General features: G+C 40.2%; 1 protein-coding gene across 1 annotated transcript; it reads right to left on the minus strand.

Moving 5' to 3' along the window:
• Window positions 1–11021: 11021 nt before the first annotated feature.
• LOC150068884 (olfactory receptor 7G2-like) lies at window positions 11022–11957 on the minus strand. Its single transcript, XM_090341850.1, has one exon. The coding sequence runs from the start codon at window positions 11955–11957 to the stop codon at window positions 11022–11024; it is 936 nt and encodes a 311-aa protein (XP_090197976.1).
• Between the last annotated feature and the right edge of the window lie 11573 nt (window positions 11958–23530).

Below are 23530 nucleotides of genomic sequence, written 5' to 3' on the forward strand. Positions count from 1 at the left end.
ATTTCCTGGATACCTAGTGTGAGGGAAGAGATGGATGGAATAAATGCAGTAGGGTAGGGGTCACATGTTTAAAGCTCTATCTTTTGGATTCCAGTAATTTGGGATGATGATTCAGACTTCAAGTCTGAATCTTCCAGTGTGATGCACATTAAACTTAAGCAGTATAAATAGCTTGGGAAAGGTGTAAATGTTTCTCTGCAGAGCATTATACATTCAGAGCAGAATCTATACCTTTGGTTTGGTTTTGTGGATCCTTTAAGAAATCGAACAGAAATTGACTTATAAAATGGTTAATTCCTCTGCACAACATCTTAATAACAAGATTAAAAAAAAAGAAATAGGGAAGTGGTGCTGTGGTACAATGGGTAGGGCGGTAGCCTTGAGCTGAAGAGCTCAGGGACAACACCCAGGCCCAGAGTTCAAGCCCCAAGATGAACAAAAAAGTATAAGAAAAGGAAATAGGGAAAGAAATGGAACGCAGAGCTTGGATGCCATTTAATAGTAGTGTACTTTCCTAGCAACCTTGAGGTCCTAGATTGAATGTCTCATCAAGAAGGAAAGAAAGAGTGGAGGGAGGGAGGAAAGGACTGAAGATGTGTGTGTGTGTTTGTGTGTGTGTGTGTGTGTGTGTGTGTGTGTTGTGTGCTGGTGCTAGGACTTGAACTGAGGGCCTTGTTCTTGCCTGACTTTTTCATTCAAGTCTGGCCCTGCACCACTTGAGCTATAGGTCTTTGTTGTTCTTTGTTAGTTTCTTGGGAATAAGAATATCATAGAGTTTGCTTCTGGGCTGGCTTTGAATCACAATCCTCACTCAGATCTCAGCCTTCTGAGTAGCTAGGATTATAGGTGTGAGCAACTGGCTTCCTGGCTATCACTTTGGTTTTTTTTTGTTTTTTTTTTTATTTATTTTTTATTGTAATTAGTAAAAGGGTTACATGATATTTGCCAGATTGAAGGTGCATTAATTCACATACATTGATACCCTTTCATATGTCTTGGTACCCATTTTCCTCCCCCATCACACCCCCCACCTGTCTTGGTTTTCCCCCTTCCCTATCAAATTTCAAATATCCAAATACAAATACATTCAATATATCAGATAACAAAGTGAGATACTATACCAATATGAGATAACCAAGGGACAGCAAAGGAGATGAGAGACAACATAGTACATTAAGGACAACAATCATTCATTATATGGCTTTTGTTTCAATATCCTGGAGGTCCTGTCAATTAGCTTCACATTATTTGGCCTTATGTATCAAGATTTTGCTCTATTGCAGATCTCTGCTAGTAGAGCCCAAGGTTTCTACTGATTATGAAGAATGAGGGAAACCATTGAGCCTACGTTCCTTTGAGTCTGGCTTACTTCATTTAATATGATTTTTTCTAAATCTTTCCATTTCCTAACAAATGGGGCGATGTCATTCTTTCTGACAGTAGCGTAGAATTCCACTGTGTACAAATACCACAACTTGTTGATCCACTCATCAACTGAGGGACATCTAGGTTGGTTCCTTATCTTTGCTATGGTGAATAGTGCTGCAATGAACATTGTTGTGCTAGTGTATTTAGTATGTCCTTGTTTCTGGATGGTTGGGTAAATGCCAAGTAGTGGGATTGCTGGGTCATAGGGGAGTTCTATGTTTAGCCTTTTGAGGCACTGCCTCAAAAGGTATTCTTTAAAAAGGTATTCTTTAAAAAGAGCTTGCAACACCCTAAATACTTTTTTCAAAAATCTTTTTTTGCCAGTCCTGAGCCTTGAACTCAGGGATTGGACACTGTCCCTGGCCTTTCTCAAGGCTAGAGCACTTCCACTTGAGCCATGGCACCACTTTTGGTGTTTTCTAGTATGTAGTACTGAGGAATCGAACCTGGGTCTTCGTGCATGCTAGGCAAGCACTCTACCACACTGCCACATCCCAGGCCGCTTTTTATTTTTGTTTTATTAATATGGTATATTGTTGTAGAGGTGATGTACAGCGGGGTTACAAATGCACATGGCAGGTGGCAAGTAGATTTCCTTTCACACACTGTCTTCTGTCCCCTCATTCTCTCACAGTCCCTTTCTCCCATCTGTATCCACAAGCTGTATATTTAATTTTCATCAGTGTTCAGCGAGCTCCATTGCTGCATTATTTTCCTCCCTTTTCCCTCAAGTTCTCTATCTTCCCACCAACCCTTCCAAAGGTGTACTCAAGAATACACCATACGTAAATAAAGAAGAGAGAGTCATCAGACAGAGTTTGGCCTAGTTCTAGAGTACTTGCCTAGCATGCACAAAGGCTTGGATTCAATTACTTTGTACCACATACATGGAAAAAGTCGGTAGTGGTGCTGTGGCTCAGGTGGTAGAACTCTAGCCTTGAGAAAGGCCAGGGAAAGTGCCCAGGCCCTGGGTTCAAGCCCCAGGACTAGAGAAACAACAACAAAAGAAGAACTCTCACCATTGCCTATGGGAGTAGATTTAATTTCTACAGTTTTTTCAATTGATGGCAACACTCTTAAGAAAATATTTGCACCTCCTACTTTTCAAACGAATCCGTGAAATATATTTGCAACAGATAAAGCAGTTTTGGTTGCAAGGTCTGAAACATTCTCTGCTATTATTAATTTTCTACATTGATTTTTTTCCAAGAGGAAAGAAAACCTTACTCTATCTAATATATGACCATCTTGCCCAGTTCAACAATCAAAACTGTCTCTCAAGTCTTGTCTCAGAGACAGCTACACAGTATTTTTTGTTGGCTGTGGGGCTCAAACTCAGGGCCTGGGTGCGTCCCTGAACCTCTTTGTGCTCAAGGATAACACTCTACCCCTTGAACTACAGCACCACTTCCAGTTTTTGAGTGGTGTAATTGGAGACAAGAGTCTCATGGAGACTTTTCTGCCCTGGCTGGCTTTGATAACTGATCCTCAGTTATCAGCCTCATTAATAGCTAGGATTAGAGGCATGAACCAATAGCATCTAGCCCTACACAGAAATTTACAATTTGCATATAAAATAGAGTAGCATACATTTTTTTTCTGAGAAACACACAGTTCCTAGATGTTGTATGATATGAGAATGGAATTTACAACATTATGTCATGTTACTTTCTCAAGATAGGGTCTCACTATGGAGCCAGCAAAGCCTAGAATATGCCATACATTCTAGGCTGAACTCAGAATCTCCTCCTTAGTTTCTGGTGTATCTGACTTTGATCAACATATATGAGATTTTTTTTCTACGACCTTGAACTCCTGGGCTCAATTATTCTTCTGTATCTAAGTTGTTGGGCAGTAGAGGTATGTGTTGCCTCACCTGGACTGAACCACTGTTGAAGGTGGAAGTATACTGGTGAAAGGCAATCCTGAGAACAGCTTAAATGCTCTTTGGTTTGATTATACTATTGAGGGATCAGAGGTCATGGTGCTTATGGGTGGTTCTATATGAAAGTGTGAAAGATCTTATGATCAGACACACTTACATTCTTCATTCCCCCTCTTTTTAAATATATGATGACTTGCCAGACACTGGTGGCTCATGCCTTTCATCCTAGCTACTCAGAGACTGAGGTCTGAGGATTGTGGTTAAAACCAGTATGGGCAGGAAAGATAATGAGACTCTTTTCTCCACTTAACCACTAAAAAGCCAGGCATGGAGTGGTAGCTCAAGAGATAGATTGCTAGCTTTGAGTAACCTAGCTTAGAGACAGCATCTAGGTCCTGAGTTCAAGCCCCAGAACTGGTACACACACACACACACATACACACACACACCACAAATTATTCACACAATTTTTTACACTTGTAGATTATCAAATGGGAAATATGTGGTGTTATAAGAAATCTGTGTTAAAGATATTAGTTATTTCTGGGTACTAATCTGGTGGAATCAAGGCACAGGTAAGTGAAGGCACAGTTCACTGATGCACAAATCGCATATGCTCTGTTTTTTCAGATCAAGGAAGCATTCGCTCAATATTTGGGAATATTGGGGGTGGGGATTTTGGAAGACAGAGTCTCAGTATATAACTGCATTTGTGACTTGTGGGTGCTTGTTTTCTTTTTTTTTTTTGGTCTTGGTCTTGAGAATGTGTTCTACTTTTTATCTCAGGTTGGCTTGGAACAGAGTCCGTATACTCCTAGCCAAAAGCGAAGCTTAAGCTCAAGTGGGAGAGTGCTACCTTTCAGCAAAGAGACCTCAGGTACAACATCTAGGCCATGAGTTCAGCATTGTCCCAGGACCAGCACACATGCACTCTCTGTCTCTGTCTCTGTCTCACTCTCTCTCTCTCTCTCTCAAACTTGTTACACTTCTAAAAATTAACATGATAATGTAAATTGACCTTTTTTATTATAGAGAGAAGAAAGTGTAATCATACAGTTAAAAAGGCAACAAGCTCCATTCAAACACATAAAACAAACAAAAACTACCTTAACTCAGACTCTGGGTCCTTGTAATTTTCTAGGAATGTGACTTATATAGCATGGTTATCACCTTCAAATCATTATCATCAACACCATCATCTCCCTCATCTTCATGACTACGTCAGGGCTTTGGGGACAATGTAGAGGTACCTTTTTCTTGCTTTGGTAAAATAGATTGCCTACATAGCCAAGGCATAGTAGGGCAGGAATGCCTGCCTTCACATCAATGAAGACACAAAATTTCCTAAGCCTAGGAGTTGAATTGTATGTCCTGATACCCTCACATCTGAGTACCCGGGCATCTTGTTGGTCCTGATGAGGAAAAGCCAGGATTGCCTCTGACTGTGTGCATCCAGACTGGACTTACTGAGATGTGGTTTGTCCTGCTGCAGCCATGACGTTCCCTTGTTTCATCTGTGATGGTAGTTCAGGCTCTGTTCTCAGAGGTGGCTCGAAGAGAGAATGGCTCGGGCGCCTTCTCAAGCAGATCACCCTGGAGACATAGAAACAGATTAGTCTAGGTTCTTACTTGCAATCTTTAGGGCAGGAGGGTAGAATGGGCCATTTCTAATTTTCTGACCTTGTGGCTCAATGCACAGAACACAATTAGTCCAATTATTAGACCAATTAGTCTCTGTTTCCCTAGTGTCCATGGCTCTGAGAGTCAGAATGAAGAAAGTCAAGGAGAAACATTAATTACTAGGAAATGTCTATTTTTTGTTTTATTTTAATGCAGTGATTTTATTACTTATAGAAGTGCTATATAATGGAAAGACATATTTCACTGATTAAATTTTCTAAAAAAGTTTATTTTAATGTTGATATACAGAGGAGTTACAGTTAGGTAATGAGTACATCTTTTTTCTCCAGGATTTTACCCTTCCAATCCCCTCTCACCCAGACCACCCCCCATTGAATTGTATTATTAGTCCATTCTCAACACAGTGAGTGTCACTGCTGAATTAGTTCATCCTTTGTCCGACCATTTCTGTGTTCCACCCTTTCCCTTCTCCAAATCAGGTAAACTTACACGCAGATCAAGAGGTACAGAAATCAAAAACAGCAACAAAAGGTTGGGTTTTTTTGTTTTGTTTTGTTTTTTGTTTGTTTGTTTTTTTCTGCCATTTGTGGGCTTGAGCTCAGGGCCTGAGCACTGTCCTTGGACTTTCTCAAGGCTAGAGCTCTACCACTTGAGCCTCAGGACCACTCTGGCTTTTTCTATATATGTGGTACCAAGGAATGGAACCCGGGTCTTTGTGCATGCTAGGCAAGCACTTTTACCACTAGTCCAAACTCTCGGCCAAAAAGGGGAAATTTTTTAAGCATCATTTTACATGATCATATGCAAATAGCTATTGAGCCCTTGTGATCCCCTCCTAAGAATATCGTCCTTGGGTCTCACTGTGTGAATGTTCAGAGTCCTGTTTGATTGGTCATATCCAAGTGTAACTTTTGGAAAAGCACATTTTAAAATCAAGTAAAAAGTGGTAGCAATTTATGGCAGCTTTTTCATGTGTTTTTTATTGTAATTAATAGAAGGGTTACATTGTATTCAGCAGATAGAAGGTGCATTACTTCACAAACATTGATACCCTTTCTCATGTCTTGGTTCCCATTTCCCTCCCCCACCTTGCCTCTTGCTGGGATTAGGGGCAGAGTCAACCCAGGATTTGAATTCCTGTAGAAAGAGCAATTAGGGAGTAACTGCTGGCCCCGACCCCTCAGAGTCTGACCTTGTACCTGCCCCCAACTTCCCCACAGGCAGGGGAGACCCAGAGATTGGGGTCTCCCTGGATTCTTCAGTAGGGCCTCACAGGTGTTCTAAAGTCCCCTAGAGCTGAGGTGTCCCCGGGCCAATTTGGGCCAAGTTGGTGAGGACCTCGCTGTGCCTCACTGCCTTCCATTTTATAAATTGTCCTCCTTTCCCTCGGTCCCTCCAACTCGCCCCCTCCCATCCCTAGGTGCATGTCCAGGGAGCACCAATGCTGCATTGTTCACCACCCTTTTCCCCTTATGTGCTACATCCCCTCGGATCTCCCAAAGATGTGCAGAGGAGCCAACCCAGCCCAAAGAAAAGAGAACAAGAAGTACCAAGGAAAGAAAAGATAGAAAAGAAAAGAGAATGTCCCCACTATCTCCCCTACTCATCTCATGCTGAGATCGTTGATCTCATTTCATCAAAGCACACAATTGTCATCATAAGACCACAGCTTTTAAAATTAAAAGAAATGTTTATTCTCTCATTCTATTAAGCCAGTATAACCCTCATCCCCAAACCAGACAGAGATTCATCAAAGAAAGAGAATTACAGACCTATTTCTTTGATGAACATCAATGCAAAACTTCTCAACAGAATACTGGCCAAGCATCCTCAACAACTCATCAAAAAAATTATACACTATGATCAAACAGGATTCATCACGGGGAGGCAAAGCTGGTTCAAAACGCAAATCAATTAATATAATTCAACACATCAACAGGAGCAGGGACAAAATAACATGATTGTCTCAATAGATGTAGAAAAGGTTTTGACAAGATCCAACACCCTTTTATGTTAAAAGCTCTGCAGAAACTAGGAATCCATGGAACATTCCTCAATATAATAAAGGCTGTGTATGACAAACCCACAGCTAGTATTATACTTCATGGCGAAAAGCTAAAGCCATTCCATCTAAAATCAGGAATGAGACAAGGATGTCCACTCTCTCCACTCCTCTTTAACATAGTCTTAGAATTTCTAGCCAGTGCAATAAGGCAAGAAGCAAGTATAAATTGGATCCAAATAGGGAAAGAGAAAGTAAAACATTCCCTCTTTGCAGATGACATGATCCTGTATATAAAGAATCATATAGACTCCACTCCAAAGCTCCTTGAGCTGATTCAAAACTTTGGAAGGGTAGCAGGCTATAAAATTAACCCTCAAAAATGAACTGCCTTCCTCTATGCCAACAGTGATAGGAATACGGCAACAATCAGGAAAGCAACTCCTTTTGCAATAGCCTCAAAGAAAATCAAGTACCTAGGAATTATCTTAACTAAGAATGTAAAGGACCTTTTTGAGGAAAACTTTAAAATCCTGAAAAAGGAAATTAAAGCAGAATTAAGGAAATGGAAAAACCTTTCAGGCTCCTGGATTTGAAGAATCAATATCGTGAAAATGACAATCTTGCCAACAGCTATCTACAAATTCAATGCAATACCCATCAATATTCCAGTATCTTTCTTTAAAGAAATAGGAGCGGCAATTCAAAATTTCATATGGAATAATAAAAGACCCCATATAGCAAAAACACTTCTTAGCAGAAAGAACAGTGCAGGCGGGATATCAATACCAAACTTTAGACTGTATTACAGAGCTATAATTATCAAAACAGCTTGGTACTGGCACAAGAACAGGCTTGAAGACCAATGGAATACAACTGAAGACCCAGATATTTAACCACAGACCTATGGCCACCTAATCTTTGACATGGGAGCCAAAAAAAAAGAATGGAAGAATGATAGCCTCTTCAACAAGTGGTGCTGGCAAAACTAGTTAAGCACCTGCAGAAAACTAAAGTTGGATCCTTCTTTGTCACCCTGCAGTAGAATTAACTCCAAATGGATCAAAGATCTTGAGGTAAAAGCCAACACACTGAAAACTTTACAAGAAGGAATAGGAGATACACTAGGCCTCTTGGCACAGGTCGATACTTTCTCAATAAGGATCAAGAATCACAACAAAGAAAATAGAACAAGAAGTATCCAGGAAAGAAAAGATAGAAAACAATGTCCCCACTATCACTCTTAATCTTCTCATGCTGAGATCGGTGATCTGATTTCATCAAAGCTCACAATTGTCATCATAAGACCACAGCTTTTATACTAAAAATAAATGTTTATTCTCACTCTAAACACTTAAAATCAAATTACGCTTTTTAAATAAAATATCATGACCAGGGGAAAAGTAATGCGAGAAGGATGTACAGCCCAGAGGGAAATTTTATTGATTGCCTTTATTCATTACCATTAAACTTTATCAAATTTAAAATGAAAGTAAATGAGTATAATAAATGGTACCAGAATATATTAGGGAATGATAATAAACCTATAGGTTCCTATGACATTGCCATTTCATTTACCAAAAAATTCTATATACAATACTGAGAATTCAAATCTGGCTGCATTCATTCCATTTCTTTTTATTTCTTTTTTTATTGTGATAAATAGAAGGGCTACATTATATTCACCAGATACAAGGTGAATAACTTTACAACATTGATACCCTTTCTCATGACATGGTCCCCATTTTCTCCCACCCTTCCCCCATCTTGATTTTCCCCCTTCCGTATTCAATTTCAAATAACCAATTAAGCACCTATAAAATATATCAGATAACAAGGTGAAATACTGAAATAATATGAGATCACCAAAATAGATGAGAGTAACATAGAACATAAAGGACAACAATCACTCATTATATGGCTTTTGTTTCCTTATGCTGGTCGTCCTGTCAGTTAGTGTCATACTATTTGGCCTTATGTATCTAGATTTTGTTCTATTGTGAATGTATGCTAGGAGAGCCCAAGGTTTCTACTTATTATCACAAATGAGTGAGACTATTGGGCCCATGTTCCTTTGAGTTTGACTTACTTCAGTTAATATAAATTTTTCTAAGTTTTATTTCTGTTTTAAAATTTTTATTGTCTGGATAATGTATAGAGGTGTTTAGTTACATTTGTCAGGTGGTAGATCTATTACTTCTTGCACATTGATACCTTTTCTTATGTTTTTGTCACTGTTTCCCTCCTCTGCCACATTCATTCGATTTCTATCAGCTGGGTCATATGATATGGAATTATATTAAGTTCCTGGTACTTTGGGGTAAACTTCAATGTAAAGATCACATTTGATTATAATTCAAATTTAATTTTAAGTTGTATTAAGTTCCCATTTTTTCCGTATGCAAAGACCGTATTTGGTCCTAAGTCCAGTTGAATGCTCAATATGCATCATCAGAGGAAAGGAACAGTAAAGTACAAAGATATTGTTTGGAGGGGCTGGGGGTTTGGCCCATGAAGACCTGGGTTCCATTCCTTGGTACCACATACATGGACAAAATGTCAGAAGTGTTGCTGTGGTTCAAGTGGTAGAACTCTGTCCTTGAGAAAACCCCAGGACAGTGCTTAGAACGTGAGCTCAAGCCAAGAAAAAGAAAAGGGATATTATTTGGGGACCACTTCCTAAACTGTATCTTGAAGATCTCCATGCAAGTTTGGAGCAATGGCCACTATGGTGGACCAAACAATTTAAAATATCTGCAATCATGCCTGCCCCTGGAGACTCTCATCAGTTCATTAGTAAACAGAGACCATGCTATCTCATGTAGGGTCCTTGAAGCCTACATGATCTGATATTATCAAGTGCTAGTGCACAATAATTATGTTATTATTAATTATCACTAATATCATTATCAGTCTTATTAATTAGAAGTGTATTATTTTAATAACTATTACATATCATTATTATATATTACAGTATTATGATTAATATTTTATTAGTGTTTATTAGTATTGATATCATTATTTTCTCACTATAATGGAGATATTACATCTTTCTCTTTGAGAAACCTATCAAGGAACCCTGATAATTTTGGAAATGATTAAAAAAAACAAGCTGAACTGATAGAAAGAAGACCTTGTAAGGACAGAAGGACAGATTTTTGGAGAAGACCCTGGTCATTATTTGAGTATAAAAATTCAATCTTAGCTGGGTGTGGTGGCTCATACCTATAATCCTAGCTACTCAGGAAGCTGGGATGTGAGGATCTTGGTAAAAAGCCAGCCCGGGCAATACAAAGATCTCTAATTAATCACTAGAAAATAGGAAGTGGGGCTGTGGCTCAAGGGTAGGATAGTAACCTTGAGTTGAATAGCTCAGGGACAGCGCCCAAGCCCAGAGGTGGGGCGGTAACCTTGAGCTGAAGAGCTCAGGGACAGTACCCAGGCCAGAGTTTAAGGTCCATGACCCCTTTCTCCCCCCAAAATTCAATCATGTTGAGATTTTCTAAGAAATACAGCCCAACGTGTACTTATCTATATTATCAACTGAATTGAGTCTTCACACAGGAACTTGACATTAAAAATAAATCTATGAAGTGGCGCTGTGGCTCAAGGGGGTAGGGCGGAGGGTCTTGAGCTGAAGAGCTCAAGGACCGTGTCCAGGCCCAGAGTTTAAGTCCCATGACCGACACACACACACACACACACACACACACACACACACACACACACACACACCAATCTAAGCTCTAGCCACCATTAACATTTTTCTTTTTTGGACACAGATTCATGAAATTTTTTAAAGAAAGAACCCACCATGCAGTTTCTGCCTTACTTGGTTTAGAAGAACAAAACAGATGGTGTAGTCTGAGCTCACACAGGAAACGTTACTCAACAAGGCAGGTAATATCGGAAAACAGATTGAAATTATAAACGGGACTGTAATATATTATCATTGGATTTCGCCATTTTGCGAGTGGGGAACTTGGTGATGAACCATTCCAGGTCTTTGGGCTCATTGGTATGTCTACATTTTCATTACTTTTTGAAACCAAAGTGTTGATACAATCACAGAGAAAGCTTCCCAAGGAGGAGCCGCTTCAAGGCATCCTTTATCTCTCTGTTCCTCAAACTATAGATGAAGGGGTTCAGCATTTGAGGGACCACAACATACATCATCGAGGCCACCATATTTTTAGTGGAAGAATTAGCCATCTCTGAGCTCATATACAACCCACAAGCTGTCCCATAGAATAAGGAGACCACAGAGAGATGAGCCCCACAGGTAGAAATGGCTTTGTGTCTTCCCTTCACGGTGGGTATCCTCAAAACAGAAGACACAATCAGGGTGTAAGAGAAAATAATCCCCAAGAGGGGAACACCAGCAAAGGCACTAGTTGCCACGTAGGCAAGAATGGTATTGATAGAAGTGTCAGAACAGGCCTTGTTCATGATCTGGATGAGCTCGCAGAAGAAGTGGGGTAGTTCAAGGTCGGTGCAGAAGGACAATCTCAGCAGCATGAGGCTGTGGAGCAAAGCGTTCATGGAAATAACAAGCAGGGAAAGTATAACCAGCAGGACACAGAGGTGGGGATGCATGATGGCTGTGTACCTCAGAGGGTGACAGATGGCCACATAGCGGTCATAGGCCATCATTGTAAGGAGACAACTTTCTAACCCACCAAAAAGCAAGACAAAGCAGACTTGGGCAAGGCACCCAGCAGAGGAGATGCTGTGGTCCTGGGCCTGAATGTTCACCAGCACCTTTGGGATGGTAGTGGTGCTGGTGCAGACGTCAATGAAGGAGAGACTGGACAGGAAGAAGTACATGGGGGTGTGGAGGTGGGGGTCAGAGCTGACGGCCAGGATGATGAGCAGATTCCCCAGCACGGTGATCAGGTACATGGACAGGAAGAGGCTGAAGAGGAGGGGCTGGAGTTCTGGGTCATCTGTGAGTCCCACAAGGAAGAATCTAGCTATCGCTGTTTGGTTTATGACTTCCATGCTCCCTCTGGAAATTACTGGAATAGATGAAGTGAAACGTGGGAGTCACACATGCTACTTGGAGGGCAGAGATCAAGAGGATCACAATATCTATGAGACTCTTATCACCAATTAACCACCCCAAAACCCAAGAGTGGAGCTGTGATTCCAGTCCTACACTGCCAGCCTTGAGCAAAAAAGCTAAGACACCATACCTATGCCTTAAGTTCAAACCCCAGGAACAGCACAAAAAAGAAAAACGAAGGCTGGATTAATGTCTTACAGGAAAAATAAGTTTTGTGCTCTTGGAGAATCAGCCAGCAGAGTGAGAGTGGGTAAACACTAATGTCAGTACCAAGAGATTTTTGTCTACACACAGTAGACAGGAGGGCTGGTGATTAGAGTGTAGGCATTAATTCCCACAACCCCTGCCCCATTTCCAAAGCATTGATCAGGGCCAGGGCACCAACCTGGCTGCCTCCACGCCTGGCCTCTCGCCTGGATGTAGAGGACAGGAGCTCTTTCTGTCCTCAGGGCAGGGCAACACAGGGTCAGAGGCATCCGAGTCCTGCTCAGAACGGCTCCTGGCCTGGCTTGGGGCTCAGGCTTTGATTCCTGTCTTGCCAGGGCTGTGAAGGGACACGGCAGCTCCTCAACCCCTGTAGCCCTCCTGTTCAATATCCAAAGCTCCTCATTACACAGCTATTGTACTGTCACTCGAGTCCCAGGAGAGCATGTCCTGGAAGACTCTGAGCCCAGCGGGGAGGAGGTGAATATGTTGGATGCTCTGAGCTCTGAGTCCAAGCATGTGACATCCACACCTATATGTTGCCTCTGCCCAACTGCCTTTTCCTATCTTGAGCGCACTGTATGTGTTGCTTGCCCAGCTGGCCCTGAACTATGTACTCCATGCAGCTTTGACTCACATACACCCACCATGTGTTGAGATTTAAATTTTGTGCCACTGATATGCAAGAAACTATGTTTGCCGTCTTTGAGAAATTCTAATATTTATTTTTTTGAAGGTGGAAATGGTAAACAGGGCTGGGAATAGACTGATAACTAATTGTACTAACCTTGCCTATGACTTGTTAGATGAATGAATAACTTACCTTCAAATCAGTCAGTGTCATTTATGGGTGCTGGTTGGCTTGTGCTTCTAATCCTAGCTACTCAGGAGGTAGAGATCTAAGGATTGCAGATCAAAATCAGCCAAGGCAGGAAAATCTCCAAAGCTCTTCTCCAAATCAGCCAAGAGCCAGCAATGGAGCTCTGGCTCTAGTTGTAGAATGTGAGCCTTGAAAGTAAGGGGTGGTGTTTAGGTCCTGATTCATGGCCCTTGAATGCACACAGGCATACATACAGTAAGTAACATGAATTGAACAGCACAGATTTGGCTGGTGAAGGGTGAAGGTGAATTTTGTGTTAAAGAAATCAGGTCAAATTCCTCTTGCACTGAACATGGAGGAAAATAAAGAAACTTTGGGAAGAGTACTTTGTATTCAAAGATCTTAAGAGTTTGTGCTCAAGAGAAGAGATGGGATCGTATATGTCACAGAGGATGCAAAGTTTAGGGCTTGAACTCAGCGCCTGGGCACTGTGCCTTGCTTCTTTTGCTGAACGCTAGTTTTCTACCTTTTGAGCCACAGCACCAGTTCTCTTTATATGGTGCCATTTCTCTTTATATGGTGCTGAGGACTCAAACTCAGGGCTTCATGCATGCTAGGCAAGAGCTCTACCACAAAACCACATTTCCAGCCTCAGAAATGGTTTTCATTGATAGTAATGCATATACCAGGTACATTGCATGCTGTTAAAAATAATCAGATGGAAAGCTGAGCATGGATAGGAGGAGAGAATTTCCAGAACAATCACATTAGCATGGTAAAAGTGCATGCAATCTATGCACAAGAAGGATTAGACTTGCATGCATTCTCAATGCCAAACTATGACTTGTCAAGAGAAAAGAGGAGAAATTGTCTTGGTTTCCATAGATATTGTAAATTGTACTCTATAGGTACGTAGACAGAGCTCTATTTTTTAATGAAAATTTAACCAGCAACTTGCACTGTATGAATTTTAAGATTAAACAAGCTTGTCCAAAAAAAATACACTAAGGGAACGTTTTGCTATTCATCTTGGAGACTGATGCTAAAATCTGAAAAGGTGATCCAAACAACGACATGGAAAAAATCAACTGGGAAAAAAACAAGAAGGGCTTGGCACAGTGGTTCATGCCTGTTAACCCTAGCTACTCAGGAGGCTGAGCTCTGAGGAACAAGGTTCAAAGTTAGTCCAGGCACAAAAGGGCCTGAGTCTCTTGTCACCAATTAACCTCCAGAAAATAGGAAGTGAGGCTTGGTTCAAGGGTAGGATAGTAGCCTTGAGCTGAAGAGCTCAGGGACAGTGCCCAGGCTGAGTTCAAGCCCAATGACACATGGAAAAAATAAAAGCAAGAAGGGAGGAAGAAAGGAAAAAAACAGGGACTATAACACACAAGTGAGGCTGATGCTGAATGAGAAGTGACAAAAAAAGGGAGAGCCAAGGAAGAGAATTAAAGAAATAAAATGTGGAGGGAGGAATAGAAAGTGAAGGAAAGAATTGAATACAAGAGTTATGAAGGCAGAGGAGGAGGAGGAGGAGGAGGCAAAGAGGAGGTCAAATAAGGTGAAGAACATAGTATTTATATACTGAGTTCCTGCATGGCATCCTAATGTTTTCCTGTCTACTAACCTTTTTTAGAAGCCCACCTTCGAGGGAGGACACACATGGAGCATTCCAGGAGATAGCCATATGTCACAGAAACTGCCTATCATCCTTCCCGCTCCTGGTGCTATGGAGGTGGGGGACTTCCTCTAAGCTGGGCCTTGGTGGTAGGGTGTCCAGATCCTGTTTTCACATAGTTGCAGATCCAGTAAAGGCACAAGAGGGCAGTAATAGTCTCAGGCATCTCAATTACTCCTCCTCCTCCTCCTACAACTGTGCTGGTTCTGGAGCTTGTTCTCTGGAAGGACCTGCGCATTTTCCCTGAGCTATAATTTTTTTTTACTACTACATGAGCCACATATCCACTTCTGATTTTTTGGTAGGTCATTGGAGATAAGAGTGTTATAGACTTTCATGACCAGTCTTAAACTAGTGACTCAGATATGGAGTAACTGGGATTATAAGTGGGATCTACTGGCACTTAGCTAAGTTTTATTTATCTACTTATTTATTATTCAGCCTCAGTTTCCCCCTTGAATTGGCCATTACTGAAGACACAAGAGTTAAACACCAACTTTCATCTGGGATGAAAGGGATGGAAAACAGGGGTGATCCAATTTCTGAACGTCCTAAAATGTGAAGTCTAACCCTTCTGTACCAAAAGACAAAGGAAAAAGTTGAAGAAATGTACTAGAATTTTTTTCATATATTTTTACTTGTAATTATTACAGGGATTATATTATATTCACCAGATGGAAGGTGCATTACTTCACAAACAAAAGAATGCTTAGTGTAGTAGAATATAATCCTATCTCTACAGAAAGCAGAACTAGGAAGATGATTCTTCATGTCCCATCCTAGAAGATAGCAAGGAATTTTCTTTTTTAAATTTTATTTTATTGTCAGGGTGGTATATAGAGGGATACAGTTACATTTGTAAGGTAGTGAGTACAGTACTTCTGGAACATTGTCACCCCTTCCCATCATTTTCTCCTACTTAGCCTCCTCCAAATCCCTCCCAGTTGTAAAGTTCATTTCTAGTATATTGTCATGTGAATATCGCTGTTACACTGGTTCTCCCTTTGCTCTTTGTTTCATCATATTGTTTTTCCCCTGCCCTTGCATGATTCATAAATATTTAAAACCCACCAGATACCAAAGTCAGATACAACAACATGGGATAAACTACAATGGAAAAGGAAAAAAAAACAACAACAGAAAACCAAAAACAAAGTAAGAAAATAACTTCACCTAGTACATTGAAAACAACATCTGCAAAAATAGACTTCTTTTTTCCCTATCCTGGAGTTCATTTGCCTTAGTCTCATCCTATATGATCATATGCACATAACTATAGCACTCCTCTACTAGGAGAATCCTAGATGTATACTTATTATTATAAACGAAGGAAACCATGGAGTCTATGTTTGTTTGGGTTTGGTATACTCCACTTAATATGATCTTTCCAAGTCTTTCCATTTCCTTTTGAATGGGGCAATGGCATTCTTTCTGATGGCAGCATAGAATTTCATTGTGTGTAAGTATCACATTTTCTTGATCCACTCATCTACTGAGAGATATCTGAGTTGGTTCCATATCTTAGCTATGGTGAATAGCGCTGCAATGAACATGGTTGTGCTGGTAGCTTTAGACCTTGTTTATGAACATTTGGGTAAGTGCCCAGGAGTGGAATTGCTGGGTCATAGTAGAGCTCTTGTTTAGTCTTTTGAGGTATCACCACACTGCTTTGCGGAGTGGTTGAACAAGTTTGCACTCCTACCAACAGTGTTGTAGCATTTCCTTTCTGTCACATCCCCATCAGCATCTGTTGTTATTACAGTTCTTGATAATATTCATTCTAACTGGAGTGAGGTGGAATCTTAAAGTTGTTTTCATTTCCAGTTCTGTTATTATTAGAGATGTCAAGCATTTCTTCATGTGTCTATAGGCCACTCTTATTTCCTCTTCAGAGAAGTCTCTCTTTAAATTGTTCTTTTTTTCTGTCCTGGATACTGACTACTGTCCTTGGGAAGTGACATTCATTTTTTATAACTAAGGCAATACACATGTACAGTTATAGCCACAGTTGCCTGAAAATGGGCTATCATAGCCTACGCTTGAGGAGGAAATGAAGAGAGGTACCTGGATGAAGAACTTGGCTCTCTGAGCACATTTGACCATCTTCAGTCCCACAAGTCACAAAATACCTTCCTTCCTTAAGCATACCTGCAGTTATTGCTCTGTGGATCATTTACTTGGTAATGTTTGTAAGACAGTACACTGAGACTTTTTTTTGTATATTTTTATTGTGAATAATAGACGGGATACATTATATTTGCCAAATAGATGATTCATTAATTCACATACATTGATACCCTTTTTCATGTGTTGGTCCACATTTCCCTCCCTCCAACCCCCACCCCTCATCTTGTTTTCCCCCCTTCTCTATCCAATTTCAAATAACAAAATACAAATATATCCAATATATAAGATAACAAAGTGAGATAATGTAACAATATGAGATAAACAAGGGACAGCAAAAGAGATGAGAGATAACATAGTACATTAAGGACAACAATTGCTTTTTATATCGCTTATGATTCTATATCCTAGAGGTCCTTTCATTTAGCATTATACTATATGGCCTTATGTATCTAGTTTTTGCTCTATTGCAAATCTGTGCTAGGAGAGACCAAGGTTTCTACTGATTATTACAAATGAGGGAAACCATTGAGCCTATGTTCCTTTGAGTCTGGCTTACTTCACTTAATATGATCTTTCTAAGTCTTTCCATTTCCTAACAAATGGGTTGATTTCATTCTCTCTGACAGCCGCATAGAATTCCACTGTGTATAAATTTTCCTCTGAGTACTGCCTTTGCCGTGTCCCAAAGGAGCTGGTATTTGTGTGCTCCTTATTGTTAAATATCATAAACTGTTGGATTTCTGTTCTGATCTCCTCGATGACCCATTGGTGATTCAATAATGTGGTGTTCAATCTCCATGAGATACAGGGTTTTCTTTGGTAGAGTTGGGTGTTCAGTTCCAATTTGATGCCTTTGTGGTCAGAGAGCGTGCAGGGAATAATTTCAGTGTTTTTGAATCTGTCCAGGTTTGTTTTATGGCCTAAGATGTAGTCTATTTTGGAAAATGTTCCATATGCTGCTGAAAAAAACATATATTGTGTTGTTTTTGGGTGGAATATTCTGCAGATGTCTGTTAGATCTAGTTGACTATATAGTTGTTGAATTCTAAGGTTTCTCTGTTGTGTTTTTGCCTTGTGGATCTGTCCATCGTGGTGTGTTAAAGTCACCAAGAATCATTGTGTTTCCCTCTATGTATGGTTTCAGTGAAAGTAAAGTTTGCTTGATAAAATTCGGAGCTCCAGGATTGGGTGTGTAGATATTTAGGATCGTTATGTCTAACTGGAGGAAAGATCCCTTTAGTAGTTTTTAGTAACCTTCTTTGACTTTTCTCACTAATATTTAGCTCTGAGTGCCTATAACAACAAGTTGGAAAAATTGCAAACTAACAAGTTAATGTGTCACCTTAAGCTCCTGGAAAAAGAGCAACAAACCAACCCTAATACCAGCAGAAGGAAGCAAATTATTAAAATCAAAGCAGAATTAAAAGATTTGGAATCCAAAAAAAACTATAGAAAGAATCAATACAACAAGGAGTTGGTTCTTTGAAAGAATTAACTAAATTGAGAAATCCTTAGCAAATCTTACCAAAAAAAGAAGAGAGCATATGGAAATAAACAAAATCACAGACGAAAATGGTAGTATCACAAAAGAAATTACCAAGATCCAGGGTATCATGAGGGAATACTTCTCAAACCTTAACACCAACAAATTTGAGAATCTAGAAGAAATAGATGAATTCCTAGCCAATATTAACATACCCACACTGAACCAAGAAGAATTAACCCAACTAAACAGGCCTATTTCAAGCATTGCAATAGAAATGGCACCTTCCACCTAAGAAAAGCCCTGGGCCAGATGGATTCACAGCTGAATTCCATAAGGTCTTCAAAGCAGAGCTCACACCAATACTTCTCAAGCTCTTCAACAAATTTGAAAGTGAAGGTTCTTTACCAAACTCATTCTATGAAGCCAGTATAACCCTCATCCCCAAACCAGACAGAGATTCATCAAAGAAAGAGAACTACAGACCTATTTCTTTTGATGCAAAACTTCTCAACAAAATACAAGCCAACCGTCTACAACAACTCATCACAAAAATTATACACTATGATCAAACAGGATTCATCACAGGGAGGCAACACTGGTTCAACATATGCAAATCAATTAATATAATTCAACACATCAACAAGAGCAAGGACAAAAATCACATGATTGTCTCAATAGATGCAGAAAAGGCATTTGACAAGATCCAACACCCCTTTATGATAAAAGCTCTGGAGAAACTACGAATCCATGGAACATTCCTCAGCATAAAAAAGGCTGTGTATGACAAACCCACAGCTACTATTATGCTTCATGGAGAAAAGCTAAAGCCATTCCCTGTAAAATTAGAAACGAGACGATCTTTAACATAGTATTAGAATTCCTAGCCAGTGCAATAAGGAAAGAAGCAAGCATAAAGGGGATCTAAGTAGGGAAAGAGGAAGTCAAACTATCCCTCTTTGCAGATGATAGGATTCTGTATTTAAAGAATCCTATAGACTCCACTCCAAAGCTCCTTGAGCTGATTCAAAACTTTGGAAGGGTAGCAGGCTATAAAATTAACCCTCAAAAATGAACTGTCTTCCTCTACGCCAACAGAGAGGAATGTGGCAACAATCAGGAAAGCAACTCCTTTTGCAATAGCCTCAAAGAAAATCAAGTACCTAGGAACTATCTTAACTAAGAATGTAAAGGACCTTTTTGATGAAAACTTTAAAACCCTCAAAAAGGAAATTAAAGCAGAACCGAGGAAATGGAAAAACCTCCTATGCTCCTGAATTGGAAGAATCAACATAGTGAAAATGACAATCTTGCCAAGGGCTATGTACAAATTCAACGCAATACCCATCAATATTCCAATGTCATTTTTTAAAGAAATAGAAGAGGCAATCCAAAATTTCATATGGAATAATAAAACACCACGTATAGCAAAAACACTTCTTAGCAGAAAGCACAGTGCAGGAGGGATTTGAATACCAAACTTTAGACTCAATTACAGAGTTATAATTATCAAAACAGCTTGGTACTGGCACAAGAACAGGCCTGAAGACCACTGCAATAGAACTAATGACCCAGATATTAAAACACAGACCTATGGCCACCTAATCTTTGACAAGGGAGCCAAAAAAAAAGAATGGAAGAAAGATAGGCTATTCAACAAATGGTGCTGGCAGAACTGGTTAAGCATCTGCAGAAAACTAAAGTTGGACCCTTCTTTGTCACCCTGCACTAGAATTAACTCCAAATGGATCAAAGACCTGGAGGTGAAAGCTGACACACTGAAAACTTTACAAGAAGGAATAGGAGATACACTAGGCCTCCTTGGCACAGGTCGAAACTTTCTTAATAAGGACCAAGAATCACAACAAATCAGAGAAAGGGTGGATAAGTGGGTCTGCATTAAAGTGCAGAGCTTTTGTATGGCAAAGGACATAGCTAGTAAATTAATTAGGAAGCCTACAGAGTGGGAGAAGATCTTCACCAACCATACAATGGACAAAGGCCTCATATTTAAAATATATAAACAGCTCAAAAAATTGAATTACTCCAAAACTAATCACCAAAGTAACAACCATCCCATTAAAAGATGGGCCAAAGACTTAAAGGGAGTCTTCTCTGAAGAAGAAACAAAAATGGCCTATAGAAACATGAAGATATGCTCAACATCCCTGGTCATAAAAGAAATGCAAATCAAAATAACGCTAAGATTCCACCTCACTCCAATTAGAATGGCAAGATCAAGAAAACTAATAACAACAGATGCTGGAGGGAATGTAGCCAGGAGGGATCACTACTACACTGTTGGTGGGGGTGCAAACTTGTTCAACCACTATGGAAAGCAGTATGTCAGTGCCTCAAAAGGCTAAACATAGAGCTCCCCTATGACACAGCAATTCCACTTCTTGGCATTTACCCAACCATCCAGAAACTAGGGCATACTAAATCCACTAGCACAACCATGTTCATTGCAGCATTATTCACCATAGCAAAGATATGGAACCAACCCAGATGTCCCTCATTTGATGAGTGGATCAACAAGATGTGGTATTTGTAGGCAATGGAATTCTATGCTGCTGTCAGAAAAAACGACATCGACCCATTTGTTAGGAAATAGAAAAAATCATATTAAGTGAAGTAAGCCAGACTCAAAGGAACTTATGCTCAATGGTTTCCCTCATTTGTCATAATCTGTAGAAACCTTGGGCTCTAGTAGCAGAGATTTTCAATAGAGCATAACCTTGATACATAAGGCCATATAGTATGAAACTAATTGAAATCACCTCCAGGATATTGAAACAAAAGCCATATAATGAATAATTCTTGTCCTTAATGTACTGTGTTATCTCTCATCTCTTTGGCTGTCCCTTAGTTATATCATATTGTTACAGTATCTCACTTTGTTATCTGATATATTGGATATGTTTGTATTTGGTTATTTGAAATTGGATAGGGGAGGGGGGATGAGTGATGGGGGTGGGGTGGACGGTATTAGGGACCAAGACATGTGAAAGGGTATCAATGTATGTGAATTAATGCACCTTCTATCTGGCAAATATCATGTAACCCTTTTATTAATTACAATAATATATATGTATAAAAATAATTCCATTGTGTAGAAATACCACATCTTCACATCAAATGAGGGACATCTGGGTTGGTTCCATATTTTTGCTATGGTGAATCGTGCTGCAATGAACATTGTTGTGCTATTGTATTTAGTATGTCCTTGTTTCTGGACAATTGGATAAATATCTAGCAGTGGAATTGCCGGGGAGGTCCATGTTTAGCCATACTGCTTTCCATAGTGGTTGAAGAAGTTTGCACCCCCACCAACAGTGTAGTAGTGATCCCTCCTGGCTACATTCCCTCCAGCATCTGTTGTTATTAGTTTTCTTGATCTTGCCATTCTAACTGGTGTGAGGTGGAATCTTAGAGCTGTTTTGATTTGCATTTCTTTTATGACCAGAGATGTTGAGCATATCTTCATGTTTCTATAGGCCATTTTTGTTTCTTCTTCAGAGAAGACTCTCTTTAAGTCTTTGGCCCATCTTTTAATGGGATGGTAGTTACTTTGGAGATTATTTTTGGAGTGATTCAATTTTTTGAGCTGTTTATATATTTTAGATATGAGGCCTTTGTCTGTTGTATGGTTGGTGAAGATCTTCTCCCATTCTGTAGGCTTCCTACTTAATTTACCAGCTATGTCTTTGCTGCTGGGGGGCAGGGACTGGAAAAAATAGGAGAGAAACACATGGGGTCCGGGAGGTCTGCAGCCCAGGTAAAGACTGCAGCCCTGTTTATTCTCAACTCAAGGCTTATATCCCTTCTTGAAACTAGGGAACTGCCAGGTGTTACATTCATATGGTAAATCTCAGGTCATTTAAACAGAATAAGGCCAGAAAACAATAAGACAATAAAGCAATTGTCTGATGCAAATCAAGGTACAGTTTGATTCCACTCTGGCTCCCAACATATCCCCCGTTTTTATTTGAAAAGAAACACAAGTGCAATTTCTCCTCTTTCCAATACCTCTAATTTATCCTGTCTCATTTTCCAAAAATGACTCTGGTCCCTTCATCTAAAGGGGATTGATGGGCGGAGATTCAGCTTCTGTGACTTCTTCAAGCTGAGTCAGTGCATTGTCTCTGTGCTTTACCAGGGACCTTAAGAAGCCTAGCCTGTTTTATCAAGGGGTTGTAAGGATTAGATATCAGGAACAATAATTTGCTCCAAACTAGAGATCATATTTAGCATTTAACAACTGCACAAACCATCTTTGGCTACAATAGTGTAGCTTACTTACCACCCATTTGCAAAGGCATTTTCTTGATTGTCTGGGGAACTAAATCTCTGCAACCTTAACAATGCTTCAGTTGTCAGATCTAAACAGATTATTAGAGACACAAGCCCCAGATCCACAAACTTTCCTGAATTTGTGGCTGGTTTCAAATAAAAAATTCGCTCAATTAGGACTTCAAACTACCCACTATCTCGGAAGATTGACAAGTTCCTGCCCAGTTATGAAAGGCACGGGCATTAGTAAGGCATGCTTACAAACTGTTCTATGACCTCCCAGCTCTGATTAATTTGAATGGCCAAGTACAAGTGACCCTAGGATCTGACACCATCTCTGCCATCCAAGCAGAGGCTTTCTGGATGCTTTTAATACTTTTGTCCCAATAGTGTCTCTTCACACTGGGATAAACATCCCACTGGCATTTCACTTTGTTGGTTGCTGGATTTGAACTCAGGGTCTGGGCGCTGTCTCTCAGCTCTCCAGCTCAAGGCTAGCACCCTGCCACTGTGAGTCTCGAGCTAGGTGCTTGAGTGCTGTTCCCCAGCTTTTCAGCTCAGAGCTAGCACTCTGCCACTTCGAGCTCCAAAGCAACTCTGTCCCAGAATCCTGCAGGCAGATTAGACACCACAGTCTCACAGGGACTTTGCTTTGCCCGGGCAGGCTCAAAACTGTGGCTTTCAGATCAATGAGTCCTACAAAAGGCCACTTTACTCCAATTAGAAGCAACAAGGTGGTCAACTCAGAAATAGTCTCTAAGCATGATCTTACCTGGAACTTGGTGAGGGCCAAACTTACATCTGAATGAGGATCTGCTGTCCTTCTACATGGGCCTGCTGGAGATTACTATAAAGTAACTTACAAGAGTAAGCTGAAATAGCAATTAAGCAACCATTTTGGTAGTCC

This window comes from Megascapheus bottae, chromosome 1, assembly GCF_031878675.1.
Source record: "Megascapheus bottae isolate mThoBot1 chromosome 1, mThoBot2.hap1, whole genome shotgun sequence".
NCBI lineage: Eukaryota > Metazoa > Chordata > Mammalia > Rodentia > Geomyidae > Megascapheus > Megascapheus bottae.